General features: G+C 41.2%; 2 protein-coding genes and 2 non-coding genes across 19 annotated transcripts in view; 3 read left to right on the top strand and 1 right to left on the bottom strand.

The window, feature by feature from the left end:
- Nucleotides 1-11315, top strand: part of PTCD3 (pentatricopeptide repeat domain 3) — a 31441-nt gene extending 20126 nt beyond the window's left edge. For all 3 annotated transcript variants that reach the window (XM_017964190.4, XM_035273409.3, XM_002757542.6), the window contains 12 exons: nt 614-758; nt 1390-1440; nt 3682-3771; nt 4120-4148; nt 5329-5435; nt 6177-6255; nt 6348-6438; nt 7544-7629; nt 8097-8245; nt 9708-9749; nt 10179-10337; nt 10658-11315. In XM_017964190.4, coding sequence (XP_017819679.1) covers nt 614-758; nt 1390-1440; nt 3682-3771; nt 4120-4148; nt 5329-5435; nt 6177-6255; nt 6348-6438; nt 7544-7629; nt 8097-8245; nt 9708-9749; nt 10179-10337; nt 10658-10754 — 1125 coding nt within the window. In that variant the 3' untranslated portion in view covers nt 10755-11315. The remainder of the gene's footprint in view (nt 1-613; nt 759-1389; nt 1441-3681; nt 3772-4119; nt 4149-5328; nt 5436-6176; nt 6256-6347; nt 6439-7543; nt 7630-8096; nt 8246-9707; nt 9750-10178; nt 10338-10657) is intronic.
- LOC118147622 (small nucleolar RNA SNORD94) lies at nt 8754-8874 on the top strand. Its single transcript, XR_004734064.1, has one exon. It is a non-coding gene; the product is annotated as a small nucleolar RNA SNORD94 (small nucleolar RNA).
- Nucleotides 9078-9214, top strand: LOC118147621 (small nucleolar RNA SNORD94). Its single transcript, XR_004734063.1, has one exon. It is a non-coding gene; the product is annotated as a small nucleolar RNA SNORD94 (small nucleolar RNA).
- A 6114-nt stretch (nt 11316-17429) lies between the features above and the next one.
- The window catches only part of IMMT (inner membrane mitochondrial protein), a 54275-nt gene continuing 49932 nt past the window's right edge, over nt 17430-21772 (bottom strand). For all 14 annotated transcript variants that reach the window (XM_017964188.4, XM_054245276.2, XM_078348952.1 and 11 more), the window contains 3 exons: nt 21604-21735; nt 20228-20357; nt 17430-18374 (listed from right to left, as the gene is read on the bottom strand). In XM_017964188.4, coding sequence (XP_017819677.1) covers nt 17761-18374; nt 20228-20357; nt 21604-21735 — 876 coding nt within the window. In that variant the 3' untranslated portion in view covers nt 17430-17760. The remainder of the gene's footprint in view (nt 18375-20227; nt 20358-21603; nt 21736-21772) is intronic.

Genomic DNA, 21772 nt, shown 5'->3' with positions numbered 1-21772 from the left:
CCTAGTAACTTAAGAATAGAAATGGCAGGCGCGGTGGGTCATGCCTGTAATCCCAGCACTTTGGGAGGCCGAAGTTGGTGGATTACGTGAGATCAGGAGTTTGTGACCAGCTTGACTAACATGAAGATACCCCGTCTCTACTAAAAATACAAAAGTTAGCCGGGCATTGTGGTACACTCCTGTAATCCCAGCTACTTGGGAGGCTGAGACAGCAGAATCACTTGAACCTGGGAGGCAGAGGTTGCATTGAGCCAAGATTGCACCACTGTACTCCAGCCTGGGCAAAAAGAAGGAAACTCCATCTGAAAAGGAATAGAAACACTTTTTTATATCATATGGGTCTATTACTTTTGAGTCTTTTCTTGGAAAACTCTCATAGGTAGAAGACTGAAAAGTTAGCCACCTTGATCAAGTGGGATGGATGTTTGAATTAGTGGGCTTCTTTGAAAGGCAGAATCATGGAACCTGCTAATTAACAGACAGTTCTTACAATAGGATGAGGTTACTAACCTGCTTTAAACAGCAAGAAAGCTAAATTCTTTATTTTGTATGAAATATAGGTTATTGGACAAATTACCCAGACATAAAACATAGTTGTTTTTCATTCAACTAGGAGCTGCTAAGACAAATGGTTGCACAGAAGGTGAAACCAAATCTACAGACTTTCAATACCATTCTGAAATGTCTCCGAAGATTTTATGTAACCGCAAGAGTGCCAGCCTTACAGATTTTGCGTGAAATGAAAGCCATCGGAATAGGTGAGGATGTGTCCTTGAGTCCTCTGAAGACAGACTGTGCCAGCCAGAGGTTTCAGGGCCACATAAGCAAAGAAGATCTGTAAATTCTCCTGCTTACATAATATGATGGAAATTTTATTTCCACGTTTGGCACATTTAATTACTTGTATTTATTGTGGTAGAAGGGCCTTTATCATCTTCGTGTTCATTAGTATTTTAGGTACTTTGTTTATGGATCTGTTGAATCTGAGGAGAATTGATTGCATTGAGTTAGCTGGTTTTAAATTCATGACATTTTTCTAGCATAATTAGATATTGAACCTAAGTGTGTGCTAGTACTTGGTATACTTTTCATTAATTACTTTATTGAAAGTTGCTTTGGGAATCAATTCACCTTAATATATTTTACTGTTCTCAGTGAAGAATGTGACCGATAAGTATTTGGACTTCCAAAAAGTGATATAGTCTTTCTGATAGCTTTTCACCTTTATATTAATGAGTTGGAAAATAAATTCGTTCAAAGGAATAGAAATGTATCTTTTGCTTAAATATTAACAAGATGTTTTTAATTCAGTATGTCTCAGTAAGCTATATTTTGGATTGCTTGTTTTTACCTCATTCTTTATTTTTTCTGTCCACCTGGTAATTTGAGAACCCTCGCTTGCAACATATCACCATATTATTCAGCTGTTTTATCACCCCGGTATGTATGGCTCTAGATTGTGTTAATTTATATAGAAAATTGACCAGTTATCTTAAGTCGATGTGATTGTTGCAGGTTATCTTCTCTGCATATGAATTAAGAAAAAAGAATTTGTAAATTAACCTCTATAGCCTAATCAATTATGTTGTCACATTAGTGTTCAGTAGCCATGTATCTAATGGCTACCATGTTCAGTGTAGGTTCCGAACATTTCTATCTTTGCCAAAAGTTCATGGACATTGCTGCTCCAGAGGAAAGGTAAAATTGTGAAGCCTTTTAGGAGGACCTCGAGGGTTCATTTGTTGTCAACTTTTAGGTCAGTTAGTTCGAGTTGGAGCCTGCTCTGTAGATGGACTTTGGAGAGAGGCACGCCTGAGCTGAGATATCAGCTCTACCATTTATTTACCAGTTATGTCAAAGTGACTGGATGCCCACCTGAGGAATAGCATCAGGGTGTGGTAGTTAAATGAATTCCACACCATGTCTGCTACTATGCTTGGAGGGCACATGCTAGGCACTCAGAATCTTTTGGTTCTTCTCTATTTATTCTCAGCCTAAGAAATAACTCTTGGGTTTGGAATTGACAGTTCTAGTCATTCTTTCTTGTGATAGACTATAAAAATTACAGAAGGAAACTTGATTCTCTCTGGTTTGGAGGACTAATTTTGTAAAATTCGTATTCTCACCTATGGAGGCAAGTTTTATCTTTAGAAAAAGGAACCAAACTAGTTAATTGACTGTATCTTGGAAACAGATAAACAGTTTCCATAATTGTTTCCCAAAATTTTACTCAACCTTGGTGAGATATTCCTTTCCTCTGTAACTGTCATCACTGGTTCAATTGCTAATCAAAGTCAGATGTACTTACATTTCCTAAGTAGCAGCCAGGGCTGGGGGAAAGGGGTTCTGGGGGAGCTGTGTTGGTTTGTCTTAGGTATATGAATGGGCTGTTTGCAATAATAATTTTGGCTTACACCTGTAATCCCCGCAATTTGGGAAGCCGAGACAGGATGATTGCTTGAGCCCAGGAGTTTGAAACCAGCCTGGATAACATAAAGAGACCCACATGTCTACTAAACTTGAAAAAAATTAGCTGGGCATGGTGGTGCACACTTGTAGTCCCAGCTCCTCAGGAGGGTGAGTCAGGAGGATTGCTTGTGGCCAGGAGGTTGAAACTGCAGTGAGCTGTGTTTGCCCCACTGCACTTCAGCCTAGGTGACAGAGCAAGACCCTGTCTCAATAATAATAATTTCTAGGAATTTACCCAAAGGAGAGAGCCTAAAATAACAAAGAAACAATACATTTAAAAGAGAATATTATATAACTAATAAAATTAAGAATGTTAGCAAAGGGAAACGTGCTTGAGAAAATTGTGAAATAATGACTCTCTGTACTGTCATTACAACTCTACCACTTACATACAGAACAGGTAGGGAAAGGAATGTAGAGAAGTATTTGGGAATATTGTAGATGATTTTCTGATCTATTAGTGCTCAGTTCATACTGTTTTTAAGGCCCTAGCCATTAAGTCTAGTTTACTTTTTCTTGAACTCATTCTCATTATATTTCGAAGGAACACAAATGATTACTAGAAGAAAACATTTTTGGCTGGATGTGGTGGCTTACAATAAGTCCCAGCACTTTGGGAAGCCAAGGCAGGTGGATCACCAGGTCAGGAGTTCAAGATCAGCCCAACGAACATGGAGAAACCCCGTCTCTACTGAAATTACAAAAAATTAGCCAGGCACAGTGGCAGGTGCCTGTAGTCCCAGCTGTTCGGGAGGCTAAAGCAGGAGAATCACTTGAACCCGGAAGGCAGAGGTTGCAGTGAGCCAAGATTGTGCCATTGCACTCCAGCCCCGGTGACAGTACGAGACTCTGTCTCAAAAAAAAAGAAAAAACTTTGTTTTTTTGTTCTTCTAAGTCTGCTGGTTTGGAGAGGGAGTGTGTTACTATGTGCCTCCCACTCCAGTAGGTCAAGCTTCATGTGAGGAGACTAAAGGAAGGGGAAAGTCTCAGTAGAGCACAAGGACAGAGACCCGTGATTATTCCAGATTTTACAAAGAACTGCTCTCTGCAGGGTGCAGTGGTTCCTTAGCAAGCATTGGCCTCCCCTGAGCTCCATGCCAGGACTTAGGCTGGAGGTGGAGGAAGGAGAAATGTGTCCCTTTGTACTAGGTACCCTGAGTTTGGTGGTGGTAAAGGAAGGGGATTAAACACATTTACTTTCTTGTTCTGCAGGAAACACTTCAAAGGGATCATCTTTCATCATCTATGATATAATGAATGAATTAATGGGAAAGAAATTTTCTCCGAAGGACCTGGATGATGGTATGTACAGAAATCACTTTAGTTTCCTCCTCTAAAGATAGGGCTGGTTTCCCTAAGTGCCATTTAGAGGCCTTGTAATCCCTGTAGCTTAGTAGTATTTTTTTTTTCTATTTTATTTTTAAATAAATGTGAGTTTGTAATAGGTGTACATAGCTTAGTAATATTTGTGGTGTTTTTTCTGAGAAAGCCAAAATGTCAGTGGCACATTCCTGCCTCTCTTAACTTTTTATGTTCTCAGCTTTATCTTATATGTACCAGTTTTCTTGGCAGGATTTTTGTTACTGTTACTGACTTGAAAATTTATTTTATCCATCGTAACCAAAGCTCTTGTGAACTTTGATTTTTCAGATAAGTTTTTTCATTCAGCCATGAGAGTAGTAAGTATCATTTCTCTCTTAATTCTCTATCCATTTCCTAAATTTACCTGTAATTGGAGGGTTCTCCTGGTTCTTTTCACTTTCTACCTCTTACTTCTGTTCATGTCTTTGCTTCTGGTTTTCTTCTTTTTCTAAAATCTCTCTCTATATTTTGAGATGGAGGTTTGCTGTGTCACCCAGGCTAGAGTGCAGTGGCTCACCACAACCTCTGTCTCCTGGGTTCAGGCGATTCTTTGGCCTCAGCCTCCCGAGTAGCTGGGACTACAGGTGTGTGCCACCACAGCTGGCTAATTTTTGTATTTTTTTGGTAGACATGGAGTTTCATCATGTTGGTCAGGCTGGTCTTGAACTCCTGACCACCTCCCAAAGTGCTGGGATTACAGGCATAAGCCACCGCACCTGCCCTAAAATCAGTACTTTTCAATCACGTAGTATCCCTACCCTGTGTTTATTGTTGACTTTGACATTTTTTCATACTCCTGAACAGATAAGCTTCCATAGTATTTCAGATTTGCCTATTAGTAAGTTAAATTGATAATGGTTTTTATTTTGGTTTATTTAATCATGCTTATAATAGGAAAGATTTCGATCAGTTTTAGAATGAGCCCTGTTCCCTAAGGGTAATTTAATTGCTTTACTATTAGGTTGGTACAAGCGTAATTGCAGCTTTTGCCATTACTGTCAATGGTAAAAACCGCAATTACTTTTGCACCAACCTAATATGTCGTGTGGATCCTCCTAAGGTTTTTACTCTGGGTACTCAAGCATATGTACATCCAGCCATACTTTCAGAGTGTTTTATTTATTGACTGCAATCGATATTTCTTAGGAAGAAAGAAGTATAACTTAACTTTTCTATGGGTAGACTGTGGAGTTCTTTCATGGAGGTTTTTACCGGTCCAGACCGTACTGCAGGAGTCTTTTGTGCACTTGACCGGATGTTTTTATAGGATTAATTTCTAAAGGTATAATTGCTAAATCAAAATAATACTGTAATAAATTTCACAGACCTTGGGATTTGTCTCCCCCACCCCATTTCTTATAACTTATTTGCCATCAACCAATAATATGTTGAATCAACATTAAGTATTTTCACAAGACGCTCTACTGTTTTTCTTCATTTAATAAACCACTGGCTGATAGGATATCAGAGTGATACTTACTACTTGCAAATTTTCAGTCCTCATCTCTCAGAGATCTAGAACTTGCCTACCAAATACATGGCCTTTTAAATACCGGAGACAACCGGAAATTCATTGGACCTGATCGTTGGCGTAATTTCTATTAGTAAGTGTGCTGGAAATGTATCCTTTTGCATGAGTTACTAGATTCTGCAAGTGGGAGGCTATTGATGTTCCTTCATACCTCGCCTCTGGTTTCAGGCAGTATGCCAGTGATCTAATGGGACAGGTTAATTGAGCCCTTAGGAATTAAAGCAGTGGTAAAACTGTCAGATTTGGAAGTCTAGTTTGTGTCCTTTGAGGTTTTTGTTTTTTTGGCAACACTTTAAAACCCACATATCTTTTTCCTCTACCAGCTCTCATTTTACATTTTCAAATTGTTACAGCAGGGTGAACCCTGAAGATTTCCTCTCACCCCCTCCTTGCTTTTGTATTCAAAATCAAGAGGAACCCAGAGATACTCCCTAAATGGATTTACTTTTAGGCAGATAAGAATATGAATTTAAGAAGGCAGCCTGTTAATAGGTGTCTAAGGATTGTTTTCTGTGTATCTCAATTCTTGTTTCACATTGAATGTTTTAAAAATGAATTTGAAATTCAGCATCTATTCACCATGACCTAAGAGTATACAGAGGAAGCAGTTAGAGATGACCAGTTGAGGGTAAGAAGGTGTTTAATTGGGAAATGGAGCACATACCGGCAGGTCTTAAACCAAGTATTGACTCATTAACTTGAAATTGTAAATATTTTGAAATTCTTTGTAATATATGCTGTAATTTTACTCATTATTTCCCCTGTTGTTAGACATAGAGATTTTAGACTAAACATATTTTGCTCTTCATCACAGTTCCAGGTTCTTCAGTTTGATTTGTCTAATGGAACAAATTGATGTCACCTTGAAGTGGTATGAGGACCTGATACCTTCAGTAAGATGGGTCATTACTTGTTATTTATCATTGTAGATGAATTTGTGGGTTTCCGCAGATTAATGCTTTAAAAATGTGTTTCTCTTAATCAGGCCTTCTTTCCCCACTCCCAAACATTGATAGATCTTCTCCAAGCATTGGATGTAGCCAATCGGCTGGAAGTGATTCCTCAAATTTGGAAAGGTTAGTTTCACTTTCGATGTGTCCAGGCACATATCACCTCAGTGTCCTCTATTTTGATTAATGAATGTGCTCACATTACCGTTAGGGATGAAAACTTCCATTCTGAACTGAGTGTGTTAGTTGAGGTCTAAGGTCACATGCTCATGTTGCATGTTGGCTATCAGGAGAAAACTGTGTTGAAAATGACTTAAGTCAGTCCCTTCATGACATAGGAATGAGCTGAGTCTTGTGCACTGGTTGTGTGACATGACCCAAAGGAAGTAAGTACTAATGACACGGCAGAACCTAAATATGAATGAAGGTCTTTGACCCAAAAGTCTGTGCAGTTCCTCTGTGCCAGTGTTGCATCACTTTGCTAACCACAGTCATTGATGATCATGTTTCCAGTAACCATGACCATCATGGGTGTGTGTGCTGCTCTGTCTCATGTGTATAAATTGGCTGCAAAATGAAATACTCTATATCTTCCATTAGGTGACAAGTCAGGAGGCTCTAGTCCTGCCCTCCTGCTTCACAAGACTGCTCTAATGAGTAATAAAAGTACATCAAAAATTCCCAAGTGCTATAAAACAGCAACTTACCACATGGAGCTGGTGGCCGCTCCCATGTAGTGCACGTGCTGTGATAAATAACCTCACTGGAACAAGGCCTAGGCATTGGCTTTTACGTTTATTCTACTGTGAATCCTGCTGGGTTTCTGGAATCCTGGGAAAGCCTAGAATAAAAGCAGCTTGGCCAGGTGCAGTGGCTCACACCAGTATTCCCAACATTTTGGGAGACCAAGGCAGGTAGATCATGAGGTCAGGAGTTCAAGACCAGTTTGGCCAACATAGTGAAACCCCGTTTTCTACTAAAAATACAAAAAGTTAGCTGAGTGTGGTGGTGTGTGCCAATAATCCCAGTCACTCAGGAGGCTGAGGCAGGAGAATCACGTGAACCTGGAAGGCAGAGGTTGCAGTGAGCTGAGATTGTGCCATTGTACTCCAGCCCAAAGGACAGTGCAAGACTCCGTCACAAAAAAAAAAAAAAAAAAAAGTTAACAGTAAACAAGAGAGTGTTGGTTTTACATAACAATGATTAATCCTTGTTTCTTTCTTGTTTCAAGATAGTAAAGAATATGGTCACACTTTCCGCAATGACCTGAGAGAAGAGATCCTGATACTCATGGCAAGAGATAAGCACCCACCAGAGGTAGGCCTGAAACTCACCAGCCGGTATATCCTCCCATAATGAGATCTTTTAAAGACTAGCTTCCCTGGTTTCATCTGCCATTTTGGAGAGTTTGCCACCCAAACCCATATTTGAGTGATGATACATCTAAACAAGTCTTGCCCTTTGCAGAATACTGTTCTTAAAGTTAACCTCTTTACTATAGTCCAAAGCAAGCAACGTGAAATTAAGTTTTGTCTTCAGCTTGCTTTTTAAAAATATTCCATCTACAGAGGAAATGCATAGCTGAATTTGAAAGGTGTGGCTAATCAAAATATTTATTCAGGACAACAGGGTCCTTTTTTATTAAATTACTTGTGTGCTATACACATAACATATTCAAATGGTAAAATGCATTGCTCAAATTTTAAGGGTTCTGTGGTAGTCTCCTGAACTGAAATCCTCATAAAATCAATTAGGCAGTTCTCCTGACTCCTAAAGCTTCTTAGCTTCAGGTAGCTTTTGCTGACTGTGCCGCTGATATCAAATCTACATATGAAAGCCAACCTGTCAGACAGACTGCTCTGGATTGGCCAGCCGTCTCTCTCAACTGTATAGCTGTCCTCTTTTTAAGGGCTGGGAGAACCCAGGAAGCCTGGTGAGTACAGTACCACAGGTATACACTTTGAAGCATTTGTATTTGGCTCTAAACATTGACCCACGCTGGTAGAGGTTCTCTCATTTGGCCGTATAACATGTATTTGATGGGAACATGCAAATACCAACCAAAAAGTAAACTTTTGCTTGCAATGTGCATGATGTATTTGAGAGAAGGCCTGGTTTTCTCAAACCATAGGCTGAGAATTATCTTTCCCTTTCTGCTTTCTGTGTCTATGGACAGGTAAGTCCCTTAATCTCATCACTCCACTTAAATGGACCAAAGATCAAAGAAACGTAGTTTTGAAAGTGTTCTGGTCATTTGGGTTGTGGAAGTATTTTCAGATGCTTCTGCCATCCCACTCTCCAACTTAAAATGTGGGCTGCGTACTTAGACTTCTGGAAGCCGGCATTATGCACATTAACTAGGCCTTGACCACAACCCATTCTTGGTTGGTGCCACTGTTCTGGTTATGTTTTATCAGCACTTCATTCAGCCTTAATATGGCCAGGCTGTGATGATTGGCGCAGGGGTATGGACCTCAGCTGATTCATGGGAACTGAGTGTATGTGTTTCTCCTTTGTCCTGCATGTGGCAGGCTGATGGGGAGTCATGAGTGGGGGTGCTTGTGCATGGCTCCTTGTATAAGAAAGTAACTTTATTTGAACATCTGATTGTCAGCTATCTCCAGGAAAAGATAATGAAGGCTTGTCTTTGAGGTATGGCTCATACACATGCCTCTCTAGCAACTATGCTGCTAGTGACAGACATTTGACGTTTGCATTTGGTTGTTAGCTCAGGCAGTTTCTCACACAAACTGCCTTAATATGGCCAGGCTGTGATGATTGGCGCAGGGGTACGGACCTCAGCTGATTCATGGGAGCTGAGTGTATGTGTTTCTCCTTTGTCCTGCATGTGGCAGGCTGATGGGGAGCACTTACATGAGACTGTTGCCTCAATCTGAGCCTGCTCTTCATAACAGAATTCTAAGACAGACAACCTGTGCAGCATTTTAAGAGAGGGAAACAGTGTGGTTCTGTTCCATGCCTCTTTTCCAGCTGTGCACAGGATGAATTATTCTACAAGAAGACAAATACAGTTTGAGTATCCCTTTTCCAAAATGCTTGAGACCAGAAATGTATGGGATTTTTAGATTTTGGAGCATTTTTGGATTAGGTATATTCAATCTATATCAGCAAATCTCAACATTGGCAGTGTATATCAGGTTTATCTGCGAAAATTGCAGTGTCGATATATGTCGTTTGGGGAGTTGAAGCACCTGAGGTGATTCTCATGTACAGACAGGGTTGGGAGCTAGTAGAGCCCACAGATGTGCGTCTTCGGGAGCTTACAGTACAGTTAAGAAAAAGACATTTAGTCTCTAAGTTCAGAGGGAAGACAGCTATAGTCATCTGATTGCCTTTTCTAACAGTATTCATAATCTTTCTCCTATCTTGAGCAGGAAAGTGTTGGGGCTTTTCAGGAAGCACAATAAGATCCCTAGGTAAGTTGAAATTAACTTTTCCTCCTTGGGTACAGCCTGGAAGTAGTCACACTTGGAATTTCTTCACCAGCCTTAGCCACCACATTTGGGCACTCTTTTATCAGGCAAGCATGCCATCAACTCCCCACCATCCTAGGCATCCTGAGGCCAGCAGTTTCTGTATCTGTGCTCTTGGATCACAGTACGCTGGGGCTAGATTGAATAGATCATCATGAAGTCATATTGAATGAATGTTGATAATCCCTGTCCCTTTAGAGTTAGACTTAACCCCACTGGAAACAAATAAAAATAAATGTTAGACTTTATGTAATCGTCACTATGGAGGTACTTACTATTGGGAATTCTGTTACTGAACTTACATTGGATCTTACCTATAAGTGTTTTACCGAAGGGGTTGGAGAAAGTTCACACTTTGCCTTTCTTTTACAGTAATGAGTTGCTGAATGAGTTTATGGACAGTGCCAAAGTGTCTAACAGCCCTTCCCAGGCCATTGAGGTGGTAGAGCTGGCAAGTGCCTTCAGCTTACCTATTTGTGAGGGCCTCACCCAGAGAGTAATGACTGACTTTGCCATCAACCAGGAACAAAAGTAAGTGGGTCCTGTATCTTCACCATGAAGGAAAGTTTGTAAAATGGAGCAGACCTTTTATCCATCTGCCCATTCAAAATGTTCATAGCTTACTATCCCGTATTTCCTTGCAAAAAGCCAGTGTATTAATTTAATGATTTCATTTGTTATGCAAGTCAGGAAAGCCTATAGATTTGACTGTTAGAAACCTTTTTGTTCCTAATACAGGGTCCCTTTTTCTGATTTCAAAACTGATAGGCTACAGGTGAGTATCAGAGACACCAGAAACCCCAGCACCCAACTGAATTACAGTGTGATTCTCTGGTTTCTTTTCTTAACAGGGGAGCCCTAGGCAAGCTAACTGCATTCACCAGTAACAATGATACTGACAGCAGCAGTGACAGTGACAGCGACAGTGGCACCAGTGAAGGCAAATGAAAGTGGAGATTTAGGAGCAACAATGGCCTCACTGTAGCTACTGGAATTGCACCTGAGAACTGAGATATGTTAATATTTAACATTATTACAAAGAAGACAAGATAGAGATTTGGTGAATTTGTTCCTGTGAGGTACAGTCAGTACACGGCTGACTTATTTGCTACGTAATAACCATTTATTAATGTACCGTGCATTAAAGGTTTAGCATTTAAGTAGCAACATTGTCATTTTCAGACACATGGTGAGGTTCACAGCTCTTGTCATCAGGATAAGCCTGCACACCTACGGTGTCCGTGAGCTGACCTCACGCTTCCATCCTCGTGCGATTGCCCCTCCCTGCTGCTGGGCTTCTGCCTTTCTTGGCCTGATATGATGCTGGTTCTTCATCTTAGAAAGGTGTTCATGCAGTTACATCACAGTTGGTGTTGGGTCAATAATTTCCCAATTTCAGGATATTTTGATGTTAGAAATAATGCATCTTAGGAATGACTAAACAGGACAATGGCGGTTTAGGCTGCACAACTGGTAAAATGACTGTAAATAAATGTTGTAATTAATGTACATGTTTGCATTTCTGTTAATATAGCCGTTGCCATAGTTTTCTAACTTGAACATCCAGAATGTGTCATGTCTCCCTCTTTTTCGTCTATAGCTGGTAGCTACTTTAGTGTTCGAAATGAGAGCTAGTGATGACAAAAGGATGTGGAATGTCTTCTTGACATCATTGTGTATTGTTGGTAATCAAGCTGGTAACTACTGCTAGCAGCTCTTACCACTATGACTTAAATGGTCCTGGAAGGCAGTAACTGGAGGTATGCAGCATTCCTGCCTTCATGAGGGCTTCCACCTCTGGCGACTTATACCTGGCTCCCAGATTTACTTAGGTACCCCATCAGTTGTCCACATGAGCAGCTTCATCTTTATTTACCCTACCAGAGTGAACGATTACGGGATGCTGTAGTCTACTAATACTTGTAAATGTGTGTTCCATCTGTCTGCCATCCTCTTAAGGTCAGGACCCAGTCATACATCCTTAGAAATGAAAGGATTGTTTGTGTTTTCTCTTAGAATGTCTGGTCTTGAGGGACCCCCCTCCCCCAATAAAAAACCAATATAGTCACTAGCTACTTAAGCATCAATGGGTATTGCTCTATATCAAAGCGGATTTACAGGACAGAGAAGGTAAATTAGCCTTCAGTCTTGGTTTACAGCTTTCAAGGAGAACCTGACCACCTGAAAGGTTAACTCAGTCTCTTCCTGTCTCTGGTTCATCAGCACCTGCAGATGCCCGACTCTTCTTAGCCTTCCTATTCAGTACAGTCCTTAGATTCATGGTATGCATCTTCCTATCCAAGTGCCAATTCTGAATCCTCATGTTTCTCTGCAGCTAGGGGTGATAGGAGAAAATCCATCTGGGTAGATGGCCCATGAATTTGTAGTAAACTTTCAAAATGACTGATTTGTACCTTGGTAATTTTAAGTTTGTGGTACAGATACTCTAAACCCGTACTCTGAGCAGTTAATGAACTAAGAAAAATGAAGGCCCTACAGGATGTGTCTCCATTCTCTGTAAGTGTTTACTTTATAATAGTCTTAAGCCTCTACTATCAGTAAAATGTTCTTGTGGTCAGGCGTGGTGACTCACACCTGTAATCCCAGCACTTTGAGGAAGCAGAGGTGGATCACTTAGCTCCAGGAGTTAGAGACCAGCCTGGGCAACATAGTGAGACCCTAGCTCTACAAAAAATAAAAACTTAGACTGGTGGCATGCACCTGTGTCCCAGCTAATTGGGAGGGTGAAGTCAGGGGATTGCTTGAGCCTGAAAGATGGAGGTTGCATTGAGCTGTGATTGCACCACTGCACTCCTGCCTGGGCAACAGAGCAAGACCCTGTCTTGGAGAAATCAGTTTCAGAAGAGCAAATGGGGCCGGGTGCAGTGGCTCATGCCTGTAATCCCTGAACTTTGGGTGGCAGTGTGGATCACCTGTGCCCAGGAGTTTGAGACTATCCTGGGTAGCTGGGCATAGTGGCACATACCTGTAGTCCCAGCTACTCTGGAGACTGAGGTGGGAGGATTGCTTAAGCCTAGGAGGCTGAGGCTGTGGTAGCCATAATTGCACCACTGTGTTCCAGCCTGGATAACAGAGCAACCTTTGTCTTGCTAAGTGGGGGAAAAAAGCAAATGGGATTGAGGAGTCCCATCGAATGGGAAGGGGAAAGGCAGTCTTAATATATGTGGAATAAACTTGCTCAGTGTTGCCTCCGTTACGTAACCAATGTGTAGAAGTCAGAAACTAGACACCTAGATTGGTTCAACATTAACATTTGAGGACTGTCTTAAATTATAGCCATCAAAGTATTCAAGCAAGAGCTTGGACAGCACAAAGATTCTACATGTCTAGAATCAAATCTGGCACCTAGATGCTTAATGCCACCAACACTGCAAACTATTCATTGATTTTGAGACCTCAGTCATCTGTTTCTATAAGTGGGGCATATGACCTCAACTTCAAGAGAAGCACTAAGGTAACCACAGTAAACCAGACCCTCCCCTTTCAGCAATCTCAAAGCAAAAACAAAAAAAACCCTACTTAGCTGTTATATAAACACTATAACAAGCACTAGGCTTAGAGAAAAAGATACCAGATTGTACTATCAATGATTATGTATCCATATTCTCTAAAATAGGGTCTGCAAACTGCAGGATTTGAAATCAATTTTTGTGGGTGATAATTAGAATTTTTTTTTTTTTAGATGGAGTCTTGCTCTGTTGTCCAGGCTGGACTCTGCCTCCTGGGTTCTAGTGATTCTCCTGCTTCAGCCTCCCGAGTAGCTGGGACTACAGGCACCCACCATCAAGCACGGCTAATTTTTGTATTTTTAGTAGAGACAGGGTTTCACCATATTGCCAGGCTGGTTTCAAACTTTGTGGTCTACCTGCCTCAGTCTCCCAAAGTGCTGGGATTACAGGTCTGAGCCACTGCACCCGGCCATGATTAGAATTTTTTAATGAAAGACATTAGAACATCTAAGCCCAATGCAATTTTGTGATAGCTGAGGTGCATTTTTGCATTACAGCATAGATCTGTGCGTGTAGATACATGCATTAAGTGTAGCAGATCATGATGTAAATCTTCCACTGCTGGTCATGGTCAAAAAGTTTGAAAAATGCTGAAGATAATAGCATTTGAGTCACTAGAAGCACCACATGTAGGGCAGGTTTTACAGAACCATTTAAATTCAACATTAATGGTAGAGTGGCATTTTACAAAAAAAAAAAAGGCATATTTGATTTGGGTGCTCAGATTACACAGAATCTAGGCAGTGAACACATCTTCAGCCTGGCCCATGAAATAGCCTATGAAAAAATGCTGTCCAGGCCAGGCACAATGGCTCAATGCCTATAATCCTAGTACTTCGGGAGGCTGAGGCTGGAGGATCACTTGAGTTCAAGACCTGCCTGAGCAATATAATGAGAAAAAATGCTTTCCGGCTGTGGACTTTCAGGATTCAGGACCGCTGAGGATCAAGCCTAAGATCAAGCTCTGTGATATAAGATGCTTGAAAACTAAGAATGTCCAAGAGGAGTAAAGGTCATGACAAAATTTACTCCCAGGGCAGTCTTAAAAAGTTCTGCCACAAGTATCCATGGTGTCTGTTCCCCAGCAGTGGCCCCTTCACAGGCTCTTGTCTTAAAACCCCTGCAGAAGCCCTTCAACAAAACTAATAGGCTAGTGATACCTCCTCACATGGGTAAGAATTGTAGTGGGCAGGTGACCCTCCTCCCGGCCTCCATCCTTTGCTTCCTCAAGCTCCCTGCCCACCTCGGGGCCCATAGATACCTCAATAGGAAGGAAACCAGGGAAGCATAGAGCTATAGGGTACAACAGGGGTGTAGTGACTGCTGGACCTGATGAAGAGAATATGCCTGACATGTAATAAGCCCTTTTATTTCCCTTCTGTGTTAAATGATCTGTTCTGCACTGAGCCAAGCAAGTTAGTTTTAAAACTGGTGGCACAACTCATTTGGGACTTGGAGACTGCTTTTATCCAGAACCTGTTAAGAGAGCAGGGGATTTAAATTAATACAAAGGAATATAAAGATAGTGTGCCTTAAAGACTAAAGTTACATTTTAGTTTGTTAGATTATTGATTTTGAAATATTAAACAACATGAAAGCAGAGTTTTAAATCAGGCAGGACACATGAATTTTAAAATGAACACTGTCCTACATCAATGAGGAGGGAGGCAAAGAGGTAATTTCAGGCTAAAACAGATTGAGGATGAAAGTAAGACAGAAGTAATGATTTGGCTTTTTCTGATTTTTTGCTGTGGAAATGGCAGTGGTGTGACTTTTCACTTGCAGTTTAAATGCAAGGCTGAAGTGAAGCTGACTTGCCCTAATGGCTCAGGGCTATATAACTAACCTTAGCCCTTGGGATTTCATCTCCTGGAAGTAGCACTGAGAACCCAAGAAGAGGGTCCACTGCTTTTTGCAAATGGTTACTGAGTTACATCTCAGGAAGATTTTTACTAAGCACAAGGAAGGAAAATTAAGTAGGGACTCCTTTTCAATAGCATCTTAGTTCCTAATAAGCAACTGGGGGGTGGAGGAGGATGTGTTGGCTGGTAAAGGAACTAAGATTCAGAAGCCTGTAATCTTCATTATTTTGATTGACAGGTTAAAATAAACCACTTAAGGCCAGTAGCGGTGGCTCATGCCTATAATCCCAGCACTTTGGGAGGCCAAGGTGGGCGGATCACAAGGTCAGGAATTCAAGATCAGCCTGGCCAACATAGTGAAACCCTGTCTCTACTGAAAATATAAAAAAATTAGCTGGGTGTGGTTGTGGGTGCCTGTAATATCAGCTATTCGGGAAGCTGAGGCAGGAGAATCACACCTGGGAGGTGGAGGTTGTAGTGAGCTGAGATTGCGCCATTGCACTCCAGCCTGGGTGACAATGCAAGATTCCATCTCAAAATAAATAATAAACCACTCAGTATTGCTTCTTTTACATTCAGATAATCACATCTGAAGTTATTTTAGGGCTCCAAGATTTTCTTATAACCTATAATATTTTACATAGCTCATACAAGTAAAATAGAAATATGACAAATAGGGAAGTTTAGCTTTACAAGTAATTATTTTGCAATTCTGTGCCACTCCAAAGGGGAAGACTGAATTTAGAACAGTCCCATTATCTCCTAATAAAAACATAGTATCCCCCAGGTAGGTGCCCAGAGTGCCTCTGCCTTTGAAATTTAAGGGCATTAATCTCAGGAACACAAAGCATGTGTTCCAATCAGAAACTAGATGTATTTTGTTAAGTAAATCCACTTAGGAGGGAACATAAGGAATATTAACATGAACACAAGCCAAAGGCGGACCAATAAATCCCCAAATCAAAGGACAAGGCCGGTGCCATACAGACACTTGAATGCAATTATCCAAATACAAGGGCTGGAATACACCTACAGATACATAAAACAGAACCTGCCCCCTTTGGGTTTACAGATGTATTGCTCAGATAAAAGTGCCTCCTCAATAATTTTTGTGAACACATAATCCCCAACAAAAAATTCTGAAGGAAGGTGACAATATTTTTATGTAGAGACGGTGGTCTTCATGGAGTAAAAACTTAAAAACTAAGAATTTGTGGCCAGGCGCAGTGGCTCACACCTGTAATCATGGCATGGACATGTAGTCCCAGCTACTTGGGAAGCTGAGGCAGGAGAATCACTTGAACCTAGGAGGCGGAGGTTGCAGTGAGCTGAGATTGTGCCACTGCACTCTAGCCTGGCAACAGAGCGAGATTGTCTCCAAAAAACAAAAAAAGGAAGATTTTGTTAGTGTTTATGCAATATGACAATTGTACTAATCTTTAAAAAGATGAACTGAGAAAGTTTTCTGGGTTTTATAGCAAATCTACATAAAATATACAACAAAACTATTTAATCTCTTCATTAAGATTCCAGGCTCCCCATCCCCACTTTGAAGATATTCCCAGCCAGGTACTAGAAAGAACTAATGTCTATTACCAGTGTTTTAGAACTGTGAGCTTTGACCAATATAGGGCTGCCAAATTAACTTGTGGGTAGAGACCAACATTTTATATTATTGGAATGATAGATCCCCAATTATCAATACATTGGCATTTTGGCTTGTTATCTTACTCTTTGAGACATCAATTCACCAAAACCTTCAAAGGCAAAAAGCAGACTCTGGACTTCTGGTAATGCAATTCACAGTCTGGAAACTCTGTGTACTAGAAGTTCCTACTTCTGCTGTTGTCTCTCAAGGAAATTTTCTGTACATACAACAAACTAGAAATGCACTTTTTGTTTTGTTTTGAGGCGGACTTTCGCTCTTGTGGCCCAGACTGGAGTGTAGTGGTGTGATCTCGGCTCACCGCAACCTCCACCTCCCAGGTTCAAGTGATTCTCCTGCCTCAGCCTCCTGTGTAGCTTAGATTACAGGCATGTGCCACCACACCCGGCTAATTTTGTATTTTTAGTAGAGATGTGGTTTCTCCATGTTGGCCTGGCCAGTCTCAAACTGCCGACCTCAAGTGATCTGCCCACTTCGGCCTCCCAGAGTGCTGGGATTACAGGCATGAGCCACCACATCCAGCCAGAAACACACTTTTTGAAAAGGATTAAGGTACTCAACTCAGTTTTCATCTTGTTGCTTTATTCAGTTTGCTTGGAGGGCAAAATCAACAGTAGTAGAGATCACAAACATTATTTTGATTGGCTTTACAAGCCTGATCAGTAAAACCTGAAAAACAGAAAATGTTACACAAGTTGCAAAGCAAGCACTCCTGGAGTTCACTGACATGATAGCAAGTGGAAATAATATAAATGCAACAGGTGTTAACATTTAGAACAGTACTTGTAAACCTGCTCCTTTCTAGAGAATTCTGGGACCCTTGCTGCAAACCCTTCATCTATCACTGCTGATTTCCTTTGACATGAAACATGACTTCACGAAAATCTTCCTAGACCTTACTCTGGCTGCACTTGTGTGGTTCCTATTCCTACGGCGCTGGCATATGCTGTCAGGATATCCACTATCTGCTTAGTTTCTAGGGTCATTCGGGCTTCCTTCAGCCAGTCCTGCGCCACTCGTCTGGATTCCCCCTTCAGCTGATTGACAAACTTTGCTGCTAGCTCCAGATCACCATGCTCAATGCAATAGGAGGCATATGACAGTAATTTAAATGTGTTTATATCCTCAGGGCAGAGCTCCGGGGGTGGTTTCAGTTGCTGAGGTGGGAATAGGAGCAGGGACTGCAGGTAGGAGAGGAAGTACTGGTATAAGCTATTCCTGGTTTCATCAATCATTGCTACCCTTCGGGCCAGTTTTTGAACAGCATAGAAACGGGCTCTAAGGGTCTCTTCACTGTACACCCCACGGGTCAAGGACTCTGGAGGGATAGCTGCGGTTAAAGCTTGGGTAAATTCATTATCAGAACAGTTGGCTTTGATGGCCTCAACTGCACTACCCAGTGGGACAGTAGGCGTTTCTGCAGATGAGGTTTTCATGCTGTACTTTAATGCCTCCACTGAAAGCCAGAGTTGGTGGGCTTTTCTGGCTTCCTCTTCAGCAACTGCATGACCTACAAAGAAAAAAGGCAAAGGCAAACATTTTTCTCTGCATCTGATGACATATATCCAAAGAACTGATGCACATTCAACAAGCTACATCTACACATGTAGAAGATGAGCCCAGAAAGAGCTCACCCTCACCACTTACTTCTGGCATATTTTCCTAGCTGGCCTCTTCATATCAGGCAGTAAGGCAAGACATGATTTGCTGGAATGCAGTGGTGCAATTCTCAGCTCACTGTAACCTATGCCTCCAGGTTCAAGTGATTCTTCTGCCTCAGCCTCCCAAGTAGCTGGAACTACAGGCATGTGCCATCACACCCGGCTAATTTTTGTATTTTTAGTAGAGATGGGGTTTCACCATATTGGCCAGGCTGGTCTCGAACTCCTGATCTCATGATTCACCCACCTAGGTCTCCCAAAGTGCTAGGATTATAGGCGTGAGCCACTGCTCCCAGCCAGCATGACATGATTTTACGGGGACTTGTTTTCACTAAAGTCCTGGAGAAAACAGGGAGGATGTATGTGCACAAGCACAACTAATCTCCCTTCCCTCTTCCTGTGACACCCAGGACAATGCTAGGTCAAGAGTACACAGAAGTCAATCACATCTGCATGATACCTAATCCACATATTTTTACCTTTAATAGTTGAGAAAGAAACATTATATTAGGCTAAGAATTTTGCTAAGTCTATTAGAAATTTTCTGCAAAGAAATGGGAGACTTCAGGACCAGGTACAATGGCTCAGGCCTGTAATCCCAGCACTTTAGGAGGCCGAGGTGGGTGGATCACTTGTCAGGAATTCAAGACTAGCCTGTCCAACATGGTGAAACACCGTGTTTACTAAAAATACAAAACCTAGCCAGGTGTGGTGGCGTGCACTGCTTGAACCTGGGAGGCAGGGGCTGCAGTGAGTTGAGATCACACTACTGCACTCCAGCCTAGGTGACAGAGGAAGACTGTCTCAAAAAAAAAAAAAAAAAAAAATGGCAGGGGGGTCGGAGGAGAGACTTCAAATGAACTTAACAGACTACTGGATCTTGAAATTCCATGAGTATTGAGTTTACTTTTACTGTTGTATGACCAAAAAAAAAAGATTCTATAACAGCCTTAAAAAAAAATTTTACTTTATTTTTTTTTTTGAGACGGAGTTTGACTCTTGTTACCCAGGCTGGAGTGCGATGGCACGATCTCGGCTCACCGCAACCTCCACCTTCTGGGTTCAGGCAATTCTCCTGCCTCAGCCTCCTGAGTAGCTGGGACTACAGGCACGCGCCACCATGCCCAGCTAATTTTTTGTATTTTTAGTCAAGACGGGGTTTCACCATGTTGACCAGGATAGTTTCGATCTCTTGACCTCATGATCCACCTGCCTCGGCCTCCCAAAGTGCTGGGATTACCGGCATGAGCCACTGCGCCCAGCCCAAAAAACATTTTATTAATACCCTCATCATCAAGACATTTCTCTTGCAATGTTGCACACGGAGGCCTCCGCATACATACTGTCCATTTGGTAGGTAGATCTGGCAAATCACCACGTCCAGATAATCCACCAAGCCTGTGGAAGGCAAGCATGGGACCATACTGACCCGTAGCCCTTACCACCAGGCACATGAGACAAAGCCAAAGGCAGCTGGGTAAATAGTCTTGTAAATGGTAATTTTGTGTCTGTCATACAAAGTATAAAATTTCTAGTTATACAGATTTTGCCATTCTTTTTAATGGCAATAACTGCAAGTAAGTAGAATGACTAGTATTTTTATGTCCTGATGTCAATATAAGTATCCCATTATCCTTACAAAATTATTTTAATAAATTATACCAAGGAAAATTATCTGTGAGATAACATAGCATATGCTCACTCTGAACAGCCTGTTCGATTCCTCTGAGTCTGGCATAGGCAGTGTTTATATCCAGAGTAAAGTTGTCAACTTGCTCTTGACTGAGACGACGAAACTGTAATTCCTGTTCAGAGAGTTGCTCAGATAGGTTCTGAAATAAAACATAAATAGTTGCAGAAAAAAGTGATACTCAATGCATGTCATGTAACTATTAATCTTCCAGTAACTACTTGGTGAAGCAAAGAGAGCCTTATAGTTGTCATGAAACTCCTACATTACGTGTAAACAAAGTTTCAAAAATGTCTTGACTCATATTTGATATATATAATCCTGCACAAATCTACTGATGGAACTTAATATTAGAGGAAGCATACCAAGAGAAGAGAGAAGCTTGTTAAAGACAAACAAACTACCAACTTTATTTTATTTTAGAGACAGAATCTCGCTCTGTCAACTAGGCTGGAGTGCAGTGGCATGACCTCAGCTCTGCAACCTCCATCTCCCAGATTCAAATGATTCTCATGCCTCAGCCTCCGGAGCAACTGGGATTACAGGCATGTGCCACCATGCCCAGCTAATTTTGTGTTTTTAATGGAGTTGGGGTTTTGCCACGTTGGTCAGGCTGGTTGAACTCTTAGCCTCAAGCGATCCACCCAGCTTGGCCTCACAAATTGCTGGGATTATAGGTGTGAGCCACTGTGCCCAGCCACAAATTGTCAACTTTAGAAAGTAAATTAGCTGTACTGCAAACCTAAACATAACTAATTAGATAAAATTATATTCTAATATCTTTTAAGAGCTTACACATTAATTTTTCTAAAAAAAAAATTCATCAAATAGAATTTAAAATACCTTTTCATATTGACATACATTTCGATTCTCTGGAAGATTTTACTTAAGTAAACCTCAGTATGTTCTTGCAAGACAAAGTAACAAGTTAATATTACTGTAAATGATTTCTTGAATAGCAACTATGATAAAAGATATCCTGATAATTAGCTGGGGCTTCAAAACTCAACTTCTCTGGGAAGTTACCTCAGTTATAAAAATTTAAGCACTATCATATCATCTATAGATATTATACCATCTATAGTACGTCAAATATTACTGTCTGCATTCCTGAAATCCCCTTTACCAACTCTCCTTAAAGCTCTGAAGATTCCAGATGACTAGTCTATATTAGAAATACATCTGATCATTAACATAAGGTACACCATTATGTAAAAATAAGCAATTCTGTAGACATACAAAAGCCCCACTCCACAAGGCTAGAATTGGATATCGTTCCCAATGCTTCGACATCCTCAGAGTACATTAAAAAGAAAGGAGAGTCTGTTAATCCTGTCGGGAAGAGGGGTGTGGCTGAAGGGAGTCCAGGCTTTACCACAGGTCCTCACCTGCTCAAATTCATACTTCAGTTCTTGTTCTTGTACTCTAAGGACATCTCGCAAGTGATCAGTGTGGGCAGCTGCCTGTCGGCGAAGCTGGGTTCTCATTTCATTCTCCATGGCATCTCTGACTTCCTCTATCTGTGAAACCAAACAACAATTATTAGTTTCCAATTCT

This window comes from Callithrix jacchus, chromosome 14, assembly GCF_049354715.1.
Source record: "Callithrix jacchus isolate 240 chromosome 14, calJac240_pri, whole genome shotgun sequence".
Taxonomy (NCBI): Eukaryota; Metazoa; Chordata; class Mammalia; order Primates; family Cebidae; genus Callithrix; species Callithrix jacchus.
The sequence above is the reverse complement of the archived record's forward strand: the minus strand, read 5'-3'. Positions and strand labels throughout refer to the sequence as shown.